General features: G+C 38.6%; 1 protein-coding gene across 1 annotated transcript; it reads left to right on the top strand.

Annotated features, from left to right (window-relative positions):
- The first annotated feature begins 18,342 nt into the window (after positions 1-18,342).
- LOC147887526 (RmlC-like cupins superfamily protein) lies at positions 18,343-22,010 on the top strand. Its single transcript, XM_087394177.1, has 7 exons — positions 18,343-18,703; positions 18,791-18,840; positions 19,401-19,439; positions 19,526-19,554; positions 19,696-19,758; positions 21,110-21,213; positions 21,294-22,010. The coding sequence occupies exons 1-7, from the start codon at positions 18,387-18,389 to the stop codon at positions 21,790-21,792; spliced, it is 1,101 nt and encodes a 366-aa protein (XP_087250303.1). The 5' UTR covers positions 18,343-18,386; the 3' UTR covers positions 21,793-22,010.
- The last annotated feature ends 2,550 nt before the right edge of the window (positions 22,011-24,560 follow it).

Here is a 24,560-nt window from a genome sequence, read left to right as displayed (position 1 = left end):
GTTTTTCTGAATCTTTTGTAACTTTCAAACTCTATTCCATGGGAATGGCTGCAATCTTACGATCTGCCATATGAAACTTCTTCAGGAGATTATCAACATATTTTAGATGACTCATGAAGGTGCTGTCTGAGTCTCTCCAAAACTCAATACCAATACAATAGTGCTTAAGTCCAAGATCTTTCATGTCAAACTCTACTGATAAGTCTTGTTTTAACTTTGTAGTAGAGAGTATGATCTACATTGGATTTTATATGATTCTGACATGTACTATAATTAAGGTGGCAGGTTAGACAGTAGACAATTGTCAGGTCACAGGGATAGGGGCTATGCCAATGGGTCAATGCATGTTTGACTATAGGGATAGCGCTATGGCGACGACCCATGGGGATAGGAGATGTCTTAGAACATGAATTCCACCGACCTTTGTTTGGTGATTTTTGGTGATTTTTGAGTTTTTATTCCTGCTTTGAGTGTTTATGGGTGGTATACACTACCTACATTAAGCAAAAAAGAGCAAAAAACAACCACTTTTGATGCACAAATAAGAGATTCCTACATGTGGGACTGTCAACACTCAAAAATCACTTTGAATTTGAGCTTCAATCTTCATTTTTGGGTGTATTTGCCTGAGTTTACTATGATGCACACCTTAGCAATCCTCTACACTAGCTTCCTATCGATTCAAAACACTCAAAAACATCAAAAACAAGCTTCGCATGATCAAAAATGCTTTCCAACAGAAAATGATAGTTTTCATCTTTTTTCCGTCCAAACACACACTTCTTCACTCATTTCACTCCTAAAACTCCACTATCAAAGCTCCAAGTTAAGCTTGAAACGATGAGAAATGGGTTAATGATGAGAGAAGGTAAATGCAATGCAAAAGCATACCCTGAACTCCCCAGGAAATGATGCCAAAGATGTGTAGTCTCAACGGTGACTCACGTGTGGTGGGGATCTTGAAGGAATGCCGATGGGGCCTCCACTCCAAGATACTCCTTGTGGGAGCAATTCAAAACATGAGCCATCCACAAGTGTCACTCAAGTGGCTCTTGGATTGTTGCAATGTGTTTCCATGAGAGAAAGAGGGAAAGGGGAGAAGGGAGGAGAGACGAAGAAGGGAAGATAGGAGAAGAGAGGGAGAGGGGAAGGGGAGAGTGAAGGGGGATGGAGTGGCAAACACAAAGACACTACAAGGGAAACAAGAGAACACCCAAATACACTCTTCAATGAGAAGAAGGAGCTTGTATTCCAAACTTGTGCATACAATAGTGAAGACCAAAGTCAACCATTTGGCCTTTTATACAAGTCACCTTTTGAAGGGAGGGCCAACCCTTTTCCTTATACCACTCTCTCTTGTCTCTCTTTTATTACAACCACTTGGGTCCATATGGTGCCAAGGCATTCTCTCAACCTCTTCTTGTCTTCAAATGGCTCTTGTGTTATCTTTATATGGGATCCAAATGGCTCTTGTGTTATCCTTGCCAATTTGGACTGCTTGGTGCCTCCCTTTTTCCTAAGCCATTTGAGGCTCAAAACCCACACGACTGGGTTGATGTTGATCCATTTATGACTCAAACCCCATAGGACCAAATCTGTCATTGTGCTCCATGGTTGTGGCTATTAATGTATGCAATCTTAATGATAGAAGTGCATGTTGCTACATATACGACATACAAATGATATACTTGAAGGAAGATCTTAATCGTGTTCACATAGCTGCATTTGGTTACAAGGAGTTTCATGTTCTTATCTTTGCAGTATATGCCTTTAATAAGTGGTAATAGGCAAATATGGTTAGGAAAATGTAAAAGGTGTGTTAAAAAAAAACTTGCAATCTTCCCACATGAGGAAGTACATGAGCCAAAAAAGGTGATGGTCCAAGTGTTTGAGGATTTAAATGTCAGTCTAAATGAGCAAGAGGCCATCGAGGTCCTATGGAATGCATTACAAGCTATGGACATGGCTTACTTTATACAATATGATGTTTTCCCATCAAGGTTGGAAAAGTCTCTAGGGGCACCTAGATCAAGGAATGTAAGTGTTGAGACCTAGAAGCATCATATTCTCAAGGCATTATGAGTGTTTGTTTTCATCTTTTGAAGGTAGGGGGGAGGGCAGTTGTTACAAAGTACCTAAATGTGAACCAGACACGAATGTTGAACATTGCTAAAACGTTCAAATCAAATCATTTAGAAAAAGGTTCAAGAATATTGAGTTAAGGATTGTTTTCCCTCAAAAATCATGTGCCTTTGACATGTTAGAGAATTTCTAACCAGAATGAAATGCCTCAAATGCAGATTGTAGTTTGACATGCACCTAGATCAACCTTGGCTACAAGATTGTGGGAGCAGATTTCAAAGGGCCTTTCAACTATGGTTTTGAAGTCCATAAGGGCAAATTGTAGAAATAATTTTCAAGTTGAAGTTGTTACTTATAGGGAATTTATTTTTAAGAAGCTAGTCAATATGTTGAAATTATGAGCTCTATCAAGCAATGTTTTATTTACAGAGAATGCCTCGTGGATGGTGTGAGAAGTTGGTTGATGTGGTTGAAGGTTCTAAGTAAGAATGGTTGTTGCTATGAGAACATCATATCTTATGCTCTACACCTTGGGAGATGTTTAAATTGCTACACTGTCTTTATGTCTGTGTACCAAGAACTCCTTGGGAATTATGGATTGGAGGTCACAAAATCATCTAAAGGTGCCAATTGGGTTGCTTCACAAAGAGCATAATTGCAAATCGAGAACTTGGTAGGAAGCAACAGACATGGGTATCTAGCCACTCCATGAAGGCACCTCAAAACTCTCGTAGAATTGTGAAGCCTAAGCACGTTGAGGTAGGGGTCTGATTTGCATAAGTTAAAAGAAGAAAATGTTTACTCCCCTCCCTCTTGTAGACTTGGAAAATCTGATAGGATAGGTTTCACACATGTCCTTGTTAGCAATAGAAAAACAAAATCACATGAACAAAATAGTGCGCTTGAACATTGAACCGCAAAGAGTGGGAGCTTCATTCTATTATATACGTTGGTCTCTACACAATTTATAGGTACCTGCAGGGTGGGACCTCTTTTGCAGGGGACCTTTTGGGCAAGAGTCCCTCCACTTTTTGGGGGACCTCTTGGGTCTCTACACAAGGTGGATGAACCTCTTGGGTCCCCCCACAAAGTGGGGGAACCTCAAGAGTCCCACCACAAAGTGGGGGGACCTTTTGAGAGTGGGGGGACCTCAAAAAGTGTAGGCCTTTAGTCTTTCTCTCTCTAGTTTTAGTATTTGTCTCTTTAGATTCTGATTTTGCAAGTATGATTAGATCTTTTCTAGAGAGGATATGCTATGGAAAAGGTACTTGAGGCACACAATGTAGACATGCATCATGTAACCAATGTAGACATGCATCATGGTGAGGGAACCAAAGAAATAGGAAATACTTTTATGGCATAGCTCTTTGATAGTCGTGACGCATTGTATGAAAGCATTCATTAGGTTAGGGTCCAGAATAAATCAAGCAATTTCATTTTGCACTTTAATTTACATTTTTTTTTACCTTGCATGCCAATGTTTTCCTATGGTGTTTGGATTGTCATAGCCTTCAAGTGGTAGTTACCAAAATCATCCAATTGAATTTGCCATTTTATTAGTTGTATGTTGTTCCTTGCATGCAAGTGTTTGCTTATCAATCTTACCTTATCAAAGCATTTAGGTACCTCTCCACCAAGAGGCAGCTACTTGTCTACCACACGACGTACTACGTATCACGAGCTAGAATGTGACATCTATCTATCTATCAAGTGCCAAGTACATTCCCATGAAGTTGTGGATATCTACTAGGCATGTCCACTAGATGGTAGCTACCAGACACAAGAGGGTGGCCAACTTCCCTCCAAATGGTACCTACCAAGCCATCCCACAAGAACCTGCCACACACACTGTGGTAACTACTTCTCAATTTGCTGGCAACTAGTAGAAAAGATATGAATTCTATAATAGAGTGGTAGCTATCTACTATCAATCTACTAACAACTACTAGCAAACAAGAGATGGTAGAAGCAACACAGTGGTATCTACCTTTAATCAACTAGCAAGAAGTAAATAAAAGATGGTAATTGCAACACAGTGGTAGCTACCTAACTATCAACTAGCTGCTAATAGACAAGAAATGGTAGCTGGAACATAATGCTACCTACCTACTAATTTGCTGACAACTAGTAGACAAGAGATGGTAGTTGCAACACAGTGGTAGCTACCGCATGGTGGATAGACAGCTACAATAAAATGTCTGCTAGCTTCCTCATGGTGGATAGATAGCTACAATGGTGGAGTAGTAGCCACCATTTAATACAAGATATTGCCACCTAGTGGGCTCGCCCTTTTGTAGCTACCAAATTCCTTTTGTAGGTACCTATTAATAGTGTTGGATTCTATATATAGTTATAGCTACCTATAATGATGTAGTTACATTCATATTTTTGATTTGGTTGGTAGGTAGATTTTTGTCTAAGACCTACCTTGTGTGATAGTTTATCATTCTGTATCTCACAACTATCATCATGACTACAGAACCATGCAATCACCTAAAAAAGAAAGCTGTGAGTAGATACCTATCTATGATGAGGATCCTTTAAATGGTAAAGGCATGAGATGTTACTTGTACATGTTTTTGCAACATGATGTGTACATAAAGATGCTATTTAAACTATCACTTACATCTTTGGGTTTGGTTTTTTAGTACAGGGATGAAGCACTGCACTAGTGGTGTTGGTCATTGAGAATTGTTTGATGTTCTCAAACACGTGACAGATAATATCCCTTTAGGTGAGAAGGATTCTCTAGACAAGGTAGATGGGGGTGCTACTTGTAGTAAAATGGAGGGGCTAGAAGTGGATGCAACAAAGAAGCTAGCTCTTTCCAATAGCCTAGAGGTGTTGGTAGACATTGTGGCAAAGATGCTTTGTACTTCAAATTTGGGAAATATAAGTAACAGGATCCCTATGATTGTGAAGATCTTCATGCTCCTGTGGAAAGGATTTAAAAAAAAGTTTCGTAGAGGAGAATTTAGTTTGACTTTTATTTTCTTTGGCATTTATGGAATGAGACTTGTGTCCATTCATTAACTCATGGTTCTTGTAGGAGAAACTTCCTTGATAAATGGACCTAGCATGAAGGATGAAGCTAGTCAAGATGCTAGGGAAGGTGCTGCTACTTCCAGAGCCAACAAATCCTTGCCTTCATAGTTGTTTCATAAGGAATCCAATGTACTTTACCTAGTCTATATCAAAAGCCTCAAGCCACTCTTGCCTTTGTAATAGCCCACGTAGAATCATTTTCAATGAAATTTGGTGTTCTTTCATATAGTCCTACTTCCATATTGCCTTCTCTAGCCAATTATTAAAGGTGGCATGTGCATTGTAATGCAGCCCTTTTCTATCACACATGTTCCTTGCATTCTTTACCCTGTACATGATGAATATGTAGCCTTGATTGTATAGAAAGTTGTAAAATAATGGCTTGTATTATAATAGAGAGATTTTTGTTCTAGACTATTCCTAAAACCTTTATGGGGAGCCAGAGGCATGGCCATGCTCCGAGACACTTACAAGGACAATGGTTTTGGCTTGGACATGCATTATCAAGGTGGAGATGTACACAATGCAAGAAAAGTTGCAGGCTACTGGGTGTGATCCACATGGCACATGAGAGGAAGGCATGGATACATATCGGCAAGATAATGAACAAGAAAAAATGTTTGAGGATTTCTCAGAAGGCACATCAAAGAATGCAAATTAAGAAAAACAAGAGAAAATTGTGCCAATGCTTGTTACTGTGGAAAAGACTGCTCATATTGCAAATGTGGATGAAGGAATATAAGAGAAAAGAACACAATCATCTCCTATTCTAGAAAAGACTATTTGTATTGCAACTCTTAAAGTGCTAGTTCTAGATATGAAAAGTTTGCTTTTGGTAAGGTACAAAACAACTTTGGGGCATGAAGCCCAATGTTGATTTCAAGAGCTACATCTAAATTCAAGGTTCACAATGTAAAAGGGAAATTTATCTCTAGCCATGGCTTCACTTACATCATCTGGCTAATGTAGAGTAGCTTATTGAATCTTACTTTCGGGAGTTCATACTATGCTTATGGTCATCTTGCATGAAAATAACATTGACAGCATGATGGAAGATTTCTTTGAATATCTGTGCGGCAATATTTGGAGAGCATCTCTCACATTGGATCTACATAGAAGCATCTTTCATAGTCATGCAAGTGCCAATATTGGGTCTTTTTCACCACCAAAATCTAGTATTCCTAAAACATGTGCAACACTTGATTTAGAGGCATCCTGAGTGAAGCTATGAGGTGTTGATAGCTGATGACACCAAGTACAAGAACTTGATGAATTTATCTTGGTCAATGATTTGCCCAACATTGTTTGACCCAATAGATGATGAGCAAGACCCATTCTTCCTCACCAACACTCTATTGCCATGGTTGCTTAAATGGAAACAAGAAGATCCAAGAGCATATGTGCAGCAGATATTCTAAGTAATGAAAAGGATAAGGATTCCATGAGTGTGATGAAGAATTGGTAGGATTTGGAGTCACGTCACAATTTTAAAGAAGAGGCTTACATTTTGTTGATACTTTTTGTAATGACTTTTTAATACATCCCTATGGGGACTATGTAATGTTGGGCCTTGAGTTAAGGCCAACAAATCATAGGAGTGGGTATAGTTCTATAGGTGGTACCAAGTGCCACATTGGTTAGAACAAGTAGTGGTGTGGCTTAGTTTTCTAAACTGAGCACTAGTAGTAGTACGCAGTGAAGAAGATGATTTAGGGAGGTCAACCAATAGTGAGTAGCGGTGTGACGAGCTGAGCACACCATCTTTTAGAGGGTGGGTTTATTTAGTGTAGAAAAGGCTTTGTAATAGGGAGAAGGGCAAAGAGAACCTCTCACCGAAGCTTCCTAGTTAGGAAGCTTGATACCAAGTGTTCATTGCAAGCCGATGATGCGGCTTGGATGTACAAATACTTTGCATCAATATAAGTTGATTTCTTTACGTGTTTAAATGAAGTATTGTCCAATCAGTCTACTATTAATTCCTAAGTATTTCAACTCAATTCTCCCATTGCCATACGGGTGCCCCTTCAATAGCTAAACTCAAACTCTATGTGTTGTGTTGACCACTATCTTGTCACCGCACTAAGGATTGCAAGAGCGAGCACCTTCACTTGAGAACTACATAGGTTTGGGACATTTTTGAGCACCAAGAGCCTTAACGTTAGTCTATTGAGAGTGTGAAAATCAGAGAGTCAACATTTTGGCAATCCTATTGGGAAGTAGTCAATTGAGTTGTGAGTTGATGAGTTGTTACTTGGCAAATCTAGAGGATTGAAGTAGCAAGCCTAGAATTGAGAGATCATTGAAAGGTTCATGTTTTCCACTGACAAAGTAAAAACAATTGCTAGTTTTGTGAAATATTACAAGAAATTTTCTTCGAGTAACCCCAGATGAGTGGCGTAGTATGGTGAAGTTCTTGAAGACTAGCGTGTAGAATACCAAAAGTTTTTAGACAGCTACTCAGATCCTTTTCTCCTTGGCCAATGGATAACACGTGCTTAGAAAAAAGAAAAAGATGCACAACTTGGGACAATGAGTTTCCAAACCAAAGAATTGGCTACATCCTACCATGAGAATTGGTGCATTCTTAGAACCAGAGTTCAATGCCTGAAGGAGACTGACAAAAGCACTCCAAAAGCATCAACTACCCAACAAGAGTATAGAGCACAAGGAGAGAGACTCAGCCATGCTACCTTAGGGTGGAAGTTGATTACTATGCAAAGTTAGGACAGAACACTGGATTTGGATTCAGGCATCCTAAAAGATTTGGCAAATGAAGGCCATGATGGGTAGGTGTCTTATCATTTTTCCACAAAAATCTTGGGTTTCAAGCAGTTGGCCAATTCCTCTATGGAACACTAGAATGAGCATGAGGACCATGCTATGGAATGATGAGAAAGACTTTGAAAATACTTGACTGATATTCCTTAGGGATCACATCAAGAAAGACACAAACAAAGAAGACCAACCACAGTAGATGGCCAAAGAATCAATCCACAGGAAGAGCGACGTGCATCTAATGGAGAAACACACCATCAAATACCTAAAGAGGTGAATGTGGAGTAGCTAAGGCAATTTTTTTGAGTTCCTATCACCATGGATAGAAGTTCTACTCGGCCTACTGATGTACAATAGTCTGCACCTCTAAGGCCTGAGGTAGCGCAATGGACCTATCATAGGTTGGTCGACAGTGAGCTCATATGCATGAAGGTACATATGATTAGGTGGAGAACCAATTATGCACTTCTTTGAAGTGAAAGACCTATTTACCTTGAGTATGGAGCAAGTAGAGTGGAAGAACCTCTGGAACAAATAGAAAGTCTAGGTCTAGCACCAACATTAAGGTAAATTTTCAAAACTCCAAAGGAACTACACCATTGATTATTCATATTTCGACTTACTCGGTATCCATGGCATATCCCTATCTTTCCATTGCACGTAATGCTAGTCATTCAATTGCTTGAGTTGTGATTCAGACTAGAATAGCAATATGTTCTTCATCACTCTACTTTCATGCTAGTGTTGGAGACTTGCCAATAAATCGTTCCTGAGGTCTCTTATTTGACAAAGTTGAATCTTATCAATCTCAGAGTTCTTTGCAATCTCTCTGGTTGCTATGGGAAGTAGCCGGTTGCTCAAAGACAAGTTGATGATGAACCCAGAGGCATATTCATCTTCAACATATTTGTTTTTCTGTGTGTTTTGGCAAAGGTTTTGTACATAATCTCTGCAATCAACACATGGCAATATGATCTTTGGCCCCTTATCTTCTTTCCATGGCTAGAACCATCTAAGATCTTTTGTTGTAGCTCACACAGCCACACTATATTCTGATGGCTTTATCTCCTCATCAACTGGCATTATCTTTGGTAGAAAATTTCTCGGGAATTGGATCCCTACATGGCAAAAAAAATGTAGCTAATTCTTACATGACAATGCCTCTGGGAGGTTGCCTCTAGAGAAGAAGGTGAGGCTTCAAGCTTAGAATGGGCAAAATGTAATCAAAACACTATAGCCATTATTGGGCTAGGACTTGATGATTCTTTGTTACACCATATCAACATCAAGTCCACAGCCAAACTAATTTGGGCAAAACTTAAAGGTATTTTCGGCGATAAAGTCACCAATTCTAAAGTGTTTTCAAAACTCAAGTTTTAGATCTAAATATGTATGATAGTCAAGAAAGAACTGAGTGACCATTTGGCTAAATTTGGCTCAATAGTTCAACAATTGGCTAGTCTCAAATGTGAACCTGATGAGGAAGACAAAGTGGCTGTGTTACTTAAAAGCATGCATGGTACTTATTGTTCTTTAGAAATACTCTGCGTGGTAGTCACCAAGTATGAAGATCTTGTTGCATTGCTCCTTGAGAAGGATTGCAGAAACAAGGACACTCTAAGTGTCAGCAACTTAGAATCTACTCCAAATTTTGTAAGCCAAAATAACTGGAAGAAAGGTGAAACCATCCGGTGATGATACTGCAAGAATTTGGGACACAATGAGGCCAAATGTTTCAAGAAGATGGAGACCAAGAAAGAAAATCATCATGCTAATCTTGTCTCTGAAGACCAAGCAGAGGAGATCTCTACACTTGAAGAAATTCGTGTTGCTATTGCCCAATTCCATCTTCACAAGGATGATGATCCTTACAATGATGAATGGGCTTTTTGGTTTATTTTTGAGTGACTATGTCAATAAGGGTACTCAACCCTGGGTAGTCCCCCAAAAATGAATTTCCCTATTTATTGTGTGAGATCCTTAGTTCCAAGCTTTAAATTTATACCTCTTACCCAGTTCAAAGTAAGGGGGTGACTGAGAGATGTTCTCCACCATCGGCTGCCTGCTGAAGCTGACTAAGAGGTTTGCTGTCACATGGGAGGTGTTGGACAATAGGACCTACTCTTTGCAGTGTTGCAGTGGGGTGTGACTCCTTGATTTTTTTAGGTTAGTTTCATTATAATAAGCTAAACTTTTATATTGGTGTCAAAAGTTTGTATGCCCTATTAAAAATAAATGTTTGAAACATTCCCCAAGATTTGAAATTTTTATGCAACAAAATTTCAAGTTTCGCCAAAATTTACTTTTTTACTTCAAAATTCAAAAGAAAATATATAAAAACACACTACATTCAATCAATATTGTAAAACTAAAAAAATGAGCTTGATAAACTTTCACCAAGATTTTATATTAATATATTGCATACCTTTGATAAAAGGTCTTGAATCATTTATAATCTCCTTGAATCACATCACATGCTTATACCAATATTTTGAGACCAAGTTCAAGGTGTAAGTGCAGCACACTCATGCATGCAAAAATTGGAAATCTCTTAGCCTTTTTATAACTATTTGCATTGTCCATGAACATCTATGTAACTAATGGTTTTGAGCCATTTCCAAGTCCTACGGTAGAATACTCTCAATAACTAATGGTTACCTCATGCTCAAACATGCACTTCTAAGGAGTAACTTTAGTTTTATCGTGTAGATATTGGTGATTCTTAATTTTTTGATTGTCACCAATACTATTAAAATGGACTTGTGTAGCCTCACTACTTGTGTGAGTTTTTTAGTTTTTTTAAATTTAGTTTTTTTTTTGTTTTTAATGATTGTAGTCTAAGATTGTGTTGGAATGATGTGAGATGGACTTTGTAGCTATCACTCATAACTTCCCAAATTGATTTTTTTTGTCTTTTTCTATTTGCCTTCTAGTTTATCTTTTAATTGTCGAGTGGTTGCAATTGTCCCAAAACATCGCAAAGTGCAATACATTTATCTCTACAAAACCACGTACATGACCCCTTCTAATACAAGGGGCACATCTAGATTTCTCCTCTTGATCAATTTTTCATTTCCATTCATTCAAATTAATTGCAAACTCCCATTTTGGGCCAACAAACTTATGTTTTCCACCCCCACCATTTTCTACTGTGCTTTGCTACTTGAGAAGCCTCAACAAATGCTCTAGTTATACCTTATCAAGAACTCTAATGATCAAAAAATGTAGGGATGATACTGTGTCCAATTGCATTTTGGTTTGCATTAGCATTAACATCTTTAGTCATAGGCTCATCAATCACTTTTGCATAGTATGGAGCAAGGCTTTTATGTTGTCCGTTACATTTGTAACTTTCCTCTACTTGAAGCTCACTCCATCACTTGTGCAGCACTTTTTCTAGCTACTGATAATCCTCTTGTTGCACTTCTAGTATCCATAAGTCTATTTGTTGTCTTTGCACTTATAGCTTTTCAAAGTCTATTTCTTGACTTTGTACTTATAGTTTCAAAGTCTACTTGAAGCTCACTCCATTACTTGTGCAGCACTTTTTCTAACTACTGATGATCCTCTTGTTGCACTTCTAGTATCCATAAGTCTAATTGTTGTCTTTACACTTATATATTTTCAAAGTCTATTTCTTGTCTTTGTACTTATAGTTTCAAAGTCTATTTCTTGTCTTTGCAGTCATAGTTCTTCAAACAAAATGCACAAATGCACAAAACATGTCAACCCAATATCTCTAGATGTTAGTGGCACCTTATAAAGTGTGGTGCATGCAAGTTTCAAATCCTATAAAAAGGAAAACATAATTTCTTGGAAAACTAGTTACCTCACTCTCCTCCATAATCTTAATCTCATTCATTGCAAGTAGTTGTGGTAAACCCTTAGCCTAATATGCTAGATATTGGAGTAGCCGACCACTTTCATAGCCACAATGAACACTCTTTCCCTCCCTCATCCTCTCATGATTCAATTTCGATCCACCTTACCCTAGCATGCTAGGTTTAGGAGACTACAATCTTGTTGAATGAAGAGTGCTTGCCGCTCTCACAAGACTTTGGTAAGCAAGAAATTGGCAAGAAACTAGGAAATATTACTATTGGTAAAAGTCATACTAATACATGTATTATCCATATACTAGTGGTATTGATAATATTACTAGTAGTCATGGTTAAATAGCCTAGTAAAAACCATATTACCAATATTCTTAAGATTACCGCGATAATCAAGAATGTAATGATAGGGATTTTATCTAGTTTATCGATTATTTTGGTTGCCAATATCATGATGTTATTCTCACACTATTTGTGAATGACACGTTATCACAAATATCAAAACCTTAATGAATTCTATGTGCCTCAAGGAGGTGGGCTTGTTGCATTATATTGTATCACGAAATTTATGCTCTCTTTTAATACATGGAAAGAGTCCCAACTTCTGTCTCAAGAGGAAATGCCATTTATTTTAATAGTCATACAAGAAATTAAATAAGTGCTACAGGAGAATAATAATTCTAGCTTGTATAGGTTGCCATTTGCATAATATATAATAGAATTCATTAATGTAGCTTTAAAAATCTAGAACATGAAAATGTACAACAGTTATATATTTGTATATAATCAATGTAATAAATCATGTATATTGTTTGTTTCAAATTGGAACGTTCATGAGTTTCTCTTTTAGTAAAGAAATAGATATTGGTGTTTTGCATGATAAGAAATCGATAGTATGGCTTCATTTATTAATCCTATACATCATAAACTCAAATTTGTATACCAACCATTGCAAATAGCTCTATTTCAAACCCATAAAAACTTCATTGATATGATATAAATAATGAATATAGATAAATAAAGATGTCATCATTATCTCATCATTATTTATTGTATGATAAATACCTTAGCTCATTAAACATCAATGGTGATCACTTGAAGTAAAGCAAGCAACAAAGTGTTCAAAACAATTTCTCATAAGATGGCGTTCAAAACAATTTCTCACAAGATGGTGAATGATCATCACCAACTCTAAATAACATTATGAGCCTACTAAATGGTAGTAAAAGTCATAAGGAAGCACACTCTATTCTAGTAGCTGGAATTCCGACTTGAGGCAATCATACCACTAGAATTGCTTGTGGACGAGCCTAAGGCTACCCATCCAACATATGAATGGCCAAGAAGAAGCCCTTGAGAAGGAGCAAATTGTCCACCATCGATAGATTGAGGCCTGTGGTAGCCTAAACGCAAAGCATAATCTAGTGGAGGATAAAGGCATTGCATGATAGCCATCATAACAAGAAATAAACGTTCAAAGATGAATGTTCACGTTGCCATAGGGGCAATGGGTATAGGTAGGGCCATACCAAATCAAGAAGTTCTTTGACAAACTGACCATCTCTTTGGAAGTTTTGAAAGGAAACGAATTGCCAAAGAGAGTCAATGAGATGAAGATCAAATTGTTCATCTAGGAAGAATTCATTTGAGGTAATCACGAAGAGCCACCTAATAGGAGCCAACTTGAAGTAAAGATGGGACAAAACATAAACATCAATTGCAATGACTAGAAATAAAGATGGGTGCAAAATAGAGGCCTAGCATCGTGACCTTTCTAAATCTACATCAATTGGTCATTGATATCATGAAAAAGAAAAAGAATACTTGTTTGGGCACAAGAAATCTACAGCATGATATCCACATGTGAATGGTCAGGTCGAAGCAAGCAACAAAGTGTTCAAAACAATTTATCACAAGATGGTGAATGATCACCAACTCTAACTGTTTTTTGCTGTGCCAAATGGTAGTAAAAGTCATAAGGAAGCACACTCTATTCTAGTAGTTGGCATTCCGACTTGAGGCAATCATACCGCTAGAATTACTTGTGACGAGCCTAAGGCTACCCATCCAACATTTGAATGGCCAAAAAGAACCCCTCGAGAAAGAACAAATTGTCCACCATCGATAGATTGAGGCCTGTGGTAGCCTAAACACAAAGCATAATCTAGTGGAGGATAAAGGCATTGCATGATAGCCACAACAAGAAATAAACATTTAAAGATGGCGGATGCTCATGTTGCCATAGGGGCAATGGGTATAGGTAGGGCCATAACAAATCAAGAAGTGCTTTGAGAAAGTGACCATCTCTTTGGAAGTTTTGGAAGGAAACGAATTGCCAAAGAGAGTCAATGAGATGAAGATCAAATTGTTCATCTAGGAAGACTTCATTTGAGGTAATCACGAAGAGCCACCTAATGGGAGCCAACCCTAAACAGATGTTAAACATCAAATCAATGTTAATCATGCAAATGGAAAAATGACGATGGAGGAAGTGCCACAATGGGTCATAAAATCATAATAGCTAATTCGAATATATTATAATTATTTAGTAATAAATATTCTCATATAGCTAGTTCAAATATATTATATATATTTTTAATAAACTTGAGGAAAATTATGTTCATATCCATAGTAAAGAAACAACGCCAAAGCAAATATATATTTGACACTGAAAGCAAGAACAATCCTATATAAAATAAATGTTCAAATTGCCTACTCTAGAACTTGGATAGTTTTATTCTAAAAAATGACTAAGAAAGCAAGACATGTAACTTTTACCAACAAGGGGGGTTTATTTTGATTCTTGACAACCCCAAAGAACCTTTATATACATGAGTTCCATAGACACACCAAAAGAACCAATAAGATACCTAACGATAGATGGAAAAATAAGTCTTCTACATAGCTCCATGCAACAACACGTGGAACTTTTTGTATGTTGACAAAACAAGGGGGAACTCTAAATGCACTATTAATGGTGGATTATGGAAACAAGGTTGTTTCTTGTGCTAACTATTCCAAGTAGTATAAACATGTACTCAAAATTGTGTGCTTGATTATCCTCTAGAGGTATACCTCAAGGCAACCCCCTTTCTTCAAAGTAATCATGATATATAGTAAAACTTTTGTGGCAATAACAAAGGATGATGGAGCAAGCAAATAACTCTATCATATGGATATCTTCCTTTGAAAGCATCCCAATATGCCCTCATAACTCAATTAACGTGTTTAGAAAAGGTAATAAGCGTTTTAGTCATAAGCCCTTTTAGTGAAAGCTTTTATTAAATTCAAGAAAAAGCTATACCTGATTATTCTAAAGGCTATTTCAAGACAAATAAAAAGTGACAAATCATTTTGATGAAAGTTTTTGAAATAAATTCCATTCATGTCACCAATTGCCCAAAACATCTCCACTAGAATCTCCCATAGGCCTCATCAGAGTGGCTAGCACTGCATTTTCCTCTACCATATATAGATGTCTCCAATATAGTATCTTTTGAAATACAACATATGACAAGTCCACTTTGTCTCTCAAGGCCTGAGAGAAAAAATTTATTGTGGGATAGCTCTATTGTAAGAAAGAATTGGTTTATATGATTTGAAAAACAAAATGAGAGGTTTTCATTTTGGGAGATTTGGAACATCTCTCAATAGATCTCCCCAAATGAAATAAGGTGAATGATAATAAATCATTCATAAGGCCTACCGGAGATCCAAAGAGCGAAAGAGGGAGGAGATGATAAATTGGAAGGGATGAGAGAGAGAGAGAGAGAGAGAGAGAGAGAGAGAGAGAGAGAGAGAGAGAGGCACCCTGAAAATATGGAGGAGAAAAATAGCAAGAAAAATTCATGTTTTAAAAAAGATTAAAAATTGCCATTTTCGCTTCTGAATCGCCTTCACCTTCACTTAGGCCTCCCTGTGGCAGGCCAAAAAGTGAAGCATGATGGCTACAAAGGGGTATGGAAAGGGGAAAGAAGGGGAAAATGCAAATGCAAATTTAAACGCAAACACAAAAAGAGAGTCCCAAAATAAATAAATAAATAAATAGGTATTTTCGCTTCTACTAAGCATTGCCTTCACTTAGGCCTCCTTGTGGCAGGCCAAAAAGGTACAAAAAGCTTTCTATTTTCATAGTCCTAAACATATATACGTCATGAAAATTTTATTGGGGAAAAAAATGCCTCATAAAAGGTTCTCAAGTATTTTTCTTTCCATCTTCCCCCATAAAAGAAATTTACATTATGTAAGCATGTGTGAATAAAGTTTTTAATAATAGAATAGGCCTTCCACAACTTGATGAGAAAAATAAAATTGTGCAAGAATTGTTGTTAATTTCTCAATAGAGTTGCTTACATGGCATAATTCCTTGGCATAGATGATAAAAGAGATGGAGCTTGACTTTGCATTGTATGACTTTTTCTTATAGTCGTGCATTAATTATTTTCATGATGCTCTCAAGACATTATTGTGAAGTTTGGCTATTCAAAGCCCACTTTATGACGTACTTTGGTGTCACAATTCTACAAAAGCAAGCATGTATAAAATCTAGTACGTGTCAAGGACTTCATTTGGCCCAAAAATATGACTTTTGGTCTCACTCTTCCTAATTTAACCATTATGCTGTGAGGCTTCTATGTAAACAACGGAAGAGGGAGAGTAGATATTGATATGTTATAGCATGTAATGCTAAAGGACGACTTTTATAGGTGAATGTCCAAAATGGAACATTAAAGAGGCATGTTTCTATTAGATATCTATGCTTGAAGACTAATTTTACATTCTTAGGGGAAGTTGTAATGACCCCTGAGTTTATATATCATTGTTGATTTATACTTTGATGTTCCTGGTCATATGATTGAGGTGACAACTCATCATTACCTAAACTAACATCCTACTCTAAAAATAACTACCGGTGGTCCAAAATGGCACATTGAGTACTGAGACTTAAGCAGAGTAGTTGGAGTGTGAAGATGCATACACAGAGTCATAAGGGGAAGGAGAGTTAATGTAGGCATTATAATGAGTTGGTGGGGCATCTAGAGGTTAGGGTTTACATTGGGGAGGGCCAAAGTTGTACCATATTGTCGCATATTGAGGGCACACAAAATTGTTGCTTGATCGTGATTAACAAGCTTTAATGAGGTTTGACCTTCCTTTGAGACACAAGTCTTTAGAAGGGCATGAGGTGTATAAATGAGACATGACAAGTAGGTGCCACACATTTTACAGTGATTTTGTTTTTACTAGCATTACATCGTTGAATGCCTTGTTATATCTAGAATGGTTCTCTCTTTTTGTCTCAAAAAAATGCCAATCCTTCCATTGGAGGGAGGCATTTGTCACTAAGCATTGCTTTCTTTTGTGTCTGGCTCAACCTCACTCAGACGACTCTCTCTCTTTCTCTCCCCTCCCATTGCTTCATTTGCACTTGTGCTTGTCTTGGACTCTCGCATGCTCTCTCTCTCTCTCTCTCTCTCTCTCTCTCTTTGTCTCTCTCTTGATAGTAGTGGATGTTACCAAGAATGTATAGTGCACGTGGGTGTTGCCTGCGAGGACAATGGTGGTAAATTGGGTGCTTTTGGATGCAAAGGAAAAGCGCATGAATATTCTTACTGCATTGGGCTAGTAAAAGGCAATTTTCAGCAATGCGATCTCCATAATGTAAAGATAGTTTGAGTAGATTAACTTTCTGGCCTCCTTAAGTAAAGAGTGTTGTGAAAGGCAAAAATCCCTATTCGTTAAATAAATACTTGTGGGTTATTTGATTGGCCAGCCTTGGTTTGCTTTGAATATGCATAGGCTTCTACTGCACACTCAATGCGAGGCTGGGGCTAGTGCCGTTGATTTGGGAATAATTGTTGGCGTGTTGTTGGCATGTGGTTCTTTTGATCACAAATTTCGTTAGTGGCATTCTTTTGGGAGTTGTTTGTTTGATAGTGTGCTTTACATCTCCACGAGGGAGGCCTAATGAATCTAATTCATTTTGAAATTGAGAGGGCTTGTTTTACACGCGCCACCGGAGGCAAGTGTATGCTTGAGTTCATGTAGTGAAGTGAAAAGGTTGTGGTAGTAGCCTTTAGAGCATCGGTGCTGGAACAAGTCCGCACTTGCTCGGTGGATCCATTCGGCCACATGGGTGCTGCTTGTGTCGACTACGATGTGAGGTGATGAATCGGGTGCCATGGCGGCTATGTGAACGATCCATTCCATTCAACAACGAGGAGAGCAAATGCACCCGAGCATCCACGTGCCACCAGAGGCCTGGCAAGGCACGGCATCATCATGGCAGTTGTGTGAAAGATCCATTCCATTCAACACTGGGGAGAGAAAATGCAAGCAAGCCGTGCCGGCATCATCTCTTGGCAAAGCACGTGAGCTCATAAGCCCGTCATCTCTCTATCCTCCCGAGTCCCTCTCACTCTCGGGTCTCTCTTTTTCTCTCTCTCTCAGCGACATCACGCGGGCGTCAGGGTGACGTCACGGGGAAAAGCGTGCGGGGGGTACGAGCGTGTGGTACTCTCTCTCTACGTCAGGGAGGACGTTGCCATTTTCTCTCTCTTCGGGAATGAGCATATTGGGGAGTTTGTTGAGGCAGCTGGGAGGTTTCCAGGCCATGGCTGCGTTGCTTTGCGGATTCCTATTAAACCCCGCATGGCCTTCCTCTCTTTCCACTCCTTCTCCCTCTTCTACCTCGCCTTCCTCCTCTTCATGCTCGCCCTCCCCTCCTTCCTCCTCTCCAGATCTTCTCGCCCTTTCCTCCCCAAGCTCTTCCTCCCCTTCCCTCACCTCCATCGCCCAACTCCCTACCTCATCTCCCACCCATCCCCTCTTCGCAATTTCGCACAACCCACCATGACCTCTCCCTCTTCCCCATCGCCCTTCTCCAACTCCCGAACCGTCATCAAGAAGCTCCTCTCCAAGGAGCAGCCTGAGGGCGACGGAGCCCTCGTCCGACGCAGCATCGGCAGGTCCGATTTGCGAATGATTGTCATCCGGGTGGTTTTTTCTTCAGTCTGTTAGATGAGACCTCTAACTGGGGCGCTGTGTGCGTGCAGGCCGGAATTGAAGCAGTTAGACCCGTTTCTTCTTCTAGACGAATTTTCAGGTGAATGGTGCTCCCAAAACTTTTATTAGAACCAGCGTGCCACTTTTCTTTCGAGCCAGTCTACCACCCAGAAATTTCAAGTACATAATTGCATGCCCTCTTCGGCAATGGACCCATCCTCATATCATCGCGTACTTAAGTCGTTTTCTGGTTTATGAATTCTGGTTGCATTTTGCCACAAGGCTGATTGATCCTTCTCGAGGGGTCTTTGTTCTTATCATTTTAGTTTGAAAACATTTCTTCGTACTCTGCATCTGCGAAATGAGCCTTTATTACGTAAACATATATTGAGGGAAAGATTTATTGTCAATGCAAACACTTGTATAGCTCTAAGCGTAGTATATCAAATTCAATAAGCAAGAGAATGGCTATCACTTCTTCAAGCGGGAGGCCAATTTATGTCCTGCCTCGCTCGACTTTCCCCTCTCTCTCTCTCCCCTCTCCCCTCAATTTTAAGGGGTCTGTTGCACGTGACACATAGGACTGTGCAGTAATACATTTCTGCGTCTGTTTTGAATTGCCGGCAATAAACTTATGGATTGCATATTCTTGTGATACAGTCTCTGCTCCAGCTGGGTTTCCAGACCATCCTCACAGAGGTAGGCATTTTGGACTCAAAAGGCAAATTTATTTCTCGTGTAGACATCTTTCATGTATATGAACATGTGTACTATTTTGTTTACAGGTTTTGAGACAGTCACCTATATGCTTGAGGTGCTTTTCAATTTCCTTAGGGAGCTCTCATTTGAATAAGACTCTCTCTCTCTCTCTCTCTCTCTCACTCACGATCAAGTACGCTTTGGGTTTCGTTGCTTCATCTGTATTAGCAATCATTGTTTATTTGTTTTTTTACAGGGAGCCTTTACACATCAGGATTTTGCTGGTCATAAAGGCACTATCAAGCCTGGAGATCTGCAGGTTCGCTTTCTCTCTCTCTCAAACTTGCTCTTTTGCAACCTCCCCCCCCCCCCCTCTCTCTCGAGAAGTCCTCTTGAGACCCCTTAGGATCTATGGGTGATCACTATCAACAAATAGGAAAATACTATAGACTTGCTATGTAGTTAGTACTTATTGAGCTAGCTTGTGTGCTAGTCCAAGTACCTGGTTGTGGTGTTCCAGAGAGAGAGAGAGAGAGAGCACTTGTACATCAGGCATGCATGTATGTGTATGTATGAATGGCATGAAACAGTTGCGTTTCAATGCAGTTCCAACTTTTTGTGACCTTTTGTGAAAATGGATTGATGTTCATGTGGTTAAACCCCATCAAAATCACCTAAAGGATGTCAGGGGTGTGCAGTGACATTAAAATATCAACCTCCCAATATATGTTGACCAAGCTCTCGCGAAACCAGGGTAACATGCTGGCAATAGTCTTGGTGTACACTGTTTTGTGAGTGGCATAGGTCCCTGTCATATAACATGCTGTGTGCTACCATGTTCTAAAATCCCTCCTCAATGTATACCTCTTAACAGCTTCAGAAAAAACTGATTTGCCCTTTTGCCAGAAGTCTTTTTATGTTTTGTGTGTTTGTGTCTCCATAGTAGAGCTGGCATGACACGCAAATGTTGTAGTTGTTGTTTTTATTATTATTATTATTATTACGTTGGGGGGGCAAGGGGGGGATCATTTAACATCACAGGATACAGCCAGCACCTATGGGATAGAACGGGCTATGCATGCATGCACATGTGCTTGGGAAGACATGCATACAGAGTTTATACCTGAGTGAACCTCCCTTTGCACAAGCTAGATCCTAAGACATACATGTCTTTCAACGATGTAGAGCATAACCAGGAACCCAGAGTATAAGATTAGAGCTGCTCATGCAGAAATGGAGACACTACTATGGATGACGCGGATTCTGTGCCAGTTGTGCTATCCCTCCCTTAAAATCTTCAGCTTAAGGATTGTACTTGTAAGCTCGTCTCTTTGTCGGCAACGTCTTGTCGGTTGCAAAGTTTTTTGCACTTTATATTGTTTCCATGGTCAACATTACTTCCATTTGGCCTTTTGGAGGCATTTTATTCTCTCAGTGTGTTCCTCCCCCCCCCCCCCCCCGCCCTCTCCCACACACCTTTTTCTCTTTCTCCCCCTCCTCCCCCCTATTCTTGACACTCTCTTGCCCCAATGCTTATATCTATATTATAGACTATATGGAATGCTTCTCATAAATTGAGCGATATTGGAAATATCATTTTGCCCTGATTATCTGATGCTTTGTTTGGATATGCTCTTCTTCTGGAACTAATTTTTTGTATACATTGACAGTGGATGACTGCAGGCCGAGGAATAGTGCATTGTGAGATGCCTGCAAAAAGGGGGAGGCAACATGGTCTGCAACTTTGGGTGAATCTCTCTTCAAAGGAAAAAATGTAAGATTTGAGTATAGCAATTGCAAAATCTATGAAATTTATTCCAGGTCATATATTCTAAAAGTATATTTAAATTGCAGGATTGAACCAAATTACCAAGAACTAGAGGATGAAGATATTCCCAAGGTGCAGCGAGATGGTGTCAGTGTCTCTGTTATTGCGGGAGAGGCCTTGGGCATCAAGTCCCCTGTCTACACACGGACTCCTACCATGTATCTAGATTTTAAGCTGGAACCAGGGGCTGTGTTACATCAAGCTATCCCTGAAGGTTGGAATGCATTTGCTTACATTTTAGAGGGTGAATCAAATTTTGGATCTCCAGATGCTGTGGCCATCAATGCGCACCATACAGTTCAATTGGGATTGGGTGATGGAGTCAGTGTCTGGAATAAGTCAAAGGGCATATGCCGCTTTGTTCTAATCGGTGGTCAACCATTGAATGAGCCTGTTGTTCAGTATGGGCCATTTGTCATGAATACAAAAGAGCAAGTGATGCAGGCTATTCAAGATTATCAAAATGGGAGGAATGGGTTTGAACGGGCTCGTGGATGGCAATCTGATCCTGTTCTTCTTGATTAATGGTGATGTGGATGCTGGACAGATTCTAATGGCTGGAGCATCCCCTTGTGTACAGGCCAATTATCTTCATTCCTTTTTCCAAACAATTCTTCTTATCACCTTGTAGAGCCTGTGTCTAGTTTGCAGTTTTGTTTGCCCATATTTTGTAGCCCTTGTGAGAGTCATGATTTTTGTATACTTCTCTGAAATCTCTATTTAAAAGCTGTGAGATTATATTTTTTTTCTGGTGCATTGTGTCATAGACAGCTTGTCATTTTGTTCATAGGTGGGTGCGAATGCTGCCATTGTATGTTTGTGGTGATTGTACAAAGGTGTCTAGTAGTGTCATAGATGTGAAAAATGTTTATAACTAAGATTATCAGCACTAAAAGAATCAAACGTCACCATGTCCCCTTGTAGGGAGGGGTCCATGGTGCGCATCACTAAAAATATATAATGGGATAGGTATTTTAAGCATTTGTCTTAAAATATTAATATCAAACTTAATCCCAGGGAAATTACCCATCTGAGTCTGGGTTCTCTACATCCATTTTTTACAAAATGTTGTATTATTTTTTTAATCTTGCAAGCGGCTGCCTTTGCATCCTTGCAAATATATAAAATGGGAATAATTTGTAAACATGTTTTCTTATAACATATGCTGTCCTTGACTCACAATTCCTCTTTTAACTTCATTTGCTTTTGTATATAGCGTTCAAGGCTGCATCTGTGACTGTGTACTTTGGTGAATTTCATGACTTCAATCCGTAGCTGATCTCTCTTATCAATTTGTCAATGTAGAAAGATCCATCAAGGACAAATGTTACTATAATTTCGGTGTTGAGGAAATCTCGCACTAGTGCTAAGTATGCATCCATTACCCATGCGACAAAATGTGCCATGATTTGGACAAAATTCATAGGGTATATGGATAGTTCTCCATCCTCAATAAAAAATCCTAGGTTAGGTATATTTACTAGACAAATATCATCTATGTACCGACTCAACGATTGGATATATCCCATTTATTTTGTCTAGCCATTCGAATACAAAGTTATATTCGAAATAGAATAGGTATAGATTATATCATATGGGGGAGCAAGAAATCAGAATTGGGATACCTTTTACCTTTGTGCAGATTTTTGAATTAAACAATAAGTACATATTTGACACGAGCCATGAATTGAGATCAATGACTTGTTTCGCATCAAAAATAAGATGTTTGTCTTTATTAGTCCGTGCTTCTTGATCTGAATGGTGAGGCCGTCTTTTGAATGATATGTATGTATTATTAGACTGTCAAAAGACATATATATGATTTTGGTTATTACTTGAATAAGGCCATCCTCACTGTTAATAGGTGTACTTTCATAGCAATGAGCAGTGTGTGTCGGAAATATGCTTTCATAAGATTTTTACTCCACCTCTTAGGAACAATTCTATTTGCTTTTGAGCCGCTCTTCTTTTTAGTTGTCACACATGTTTTAAGAATACATGTGTTGATGAGTCCAATCTCATCATATATACATCCTTTTGCATGAGTAATCCATCTAAAGGATCTTTCGTATGCCTTATACATGCCCATCATGAAAGGACATTTATTATCTTCAAGGAATATTGAGATTTTTTTATAGAACATCTCAAGCGTACTTCTTAGTGCCAATATGTTAACATCTACCATCTTAAAGTCATCACTTTGAAGACATTGCTTTGCCATATCAAAGGCAAATATTTTACATACAAAGGCCACATTACTCGAGGCTTATGAATCCCATGTATAAAGAATGCATCCTTAAGTTTCTTAGTTTCTACTTGGACTAAATCCTCATTCCAAAAATCTATACAATTACTTTTGTATGATGGAGTTTTTAACAACCCTTTATGTAGTAGAGCATAAGAAAATTGTCTAAATGCACAAACTTTAGTTGCATCTAGTTCTACGCCAAGTATGTGACATAAATCCTGCCATGCACATTCCAAGGCTACAGGTGCACCTTTTACACATGGTTTTTTAATCGGAATATGGTTAAGACCATTTCTCAGTTCCTTTCTCAAAGGTTCATATTTGACAATTGTCGTATCATGTGTAACAACATGTTTCCGTTCTTTATTGGTAAAACTATGAAAAATATGGCAAGAACAAAGTAGTACCCCATAAGCACATAAAGTGTATAGTGGTGCATAGACCAAGTTCTACATACTTTTGTGAAACTCCCATGCAATTATAACATTTTCAAAAAAACTTAGTTCTATCGTAATGCCACATGATTTGTATAGACCAAGTTTTGCATACTTTTGTGGAACTTCCATACGCAATTATGATTTTGTCAAAAAACTAAGTTCTATTGTAATGCCATATGATTTGCATGCCTCAATAAGGAATAATTTTATGTCAAATTTTTCCATGATGGGATTATAAAAATATTTATGATAATGTGGAAAATGTCATTTTCCCTAACACTATTCAACAAAATTCTGCCATACTCTAACATGGTAATTGTCTTGATAACTTGCATCAATTAATACCCAAAAAAATTAATAGGGTCATCTAGGTCAATATTGAATTGGATCTGCTCCCAATAGTGTTGTTAGGCCTTGATTCTCTAGTTCCATCATGTCTTGCATCGTTTGTGACAAAAGACCCAAATGGTGATGATAATTCCACCATTTGTTGCCTTTTCTTCCATCCCTGTATATGTTATATCAAAAAGAGTCAATAGCTCTCTATCCACGTCTTCTACCATTTGGAGGCCGAAAACCTCCTCTTCTTGGTGCACCACTGCATCTTC

This window comes from Dipteris shenzhenensis, chromosome 23 (assembly GCF_047967505.1).
Source record: "Dipteris shenzhenensis isolate YYH24624 ecotype China chromosome 23, Dip_SZ_1.0, whole genome shotgun sequence".
NCBI lineage: Eukaryota > Viridiplantae > Streptophyta > Polypodiopsida > Gleicheniales > Dipteridaceae > Dipteris > Dipteris shenzhenensis.
Note: the sequence above shows the minus strand (reverse complement) of the source record. Positions and strands in the feature narration are given on the sequence as shown.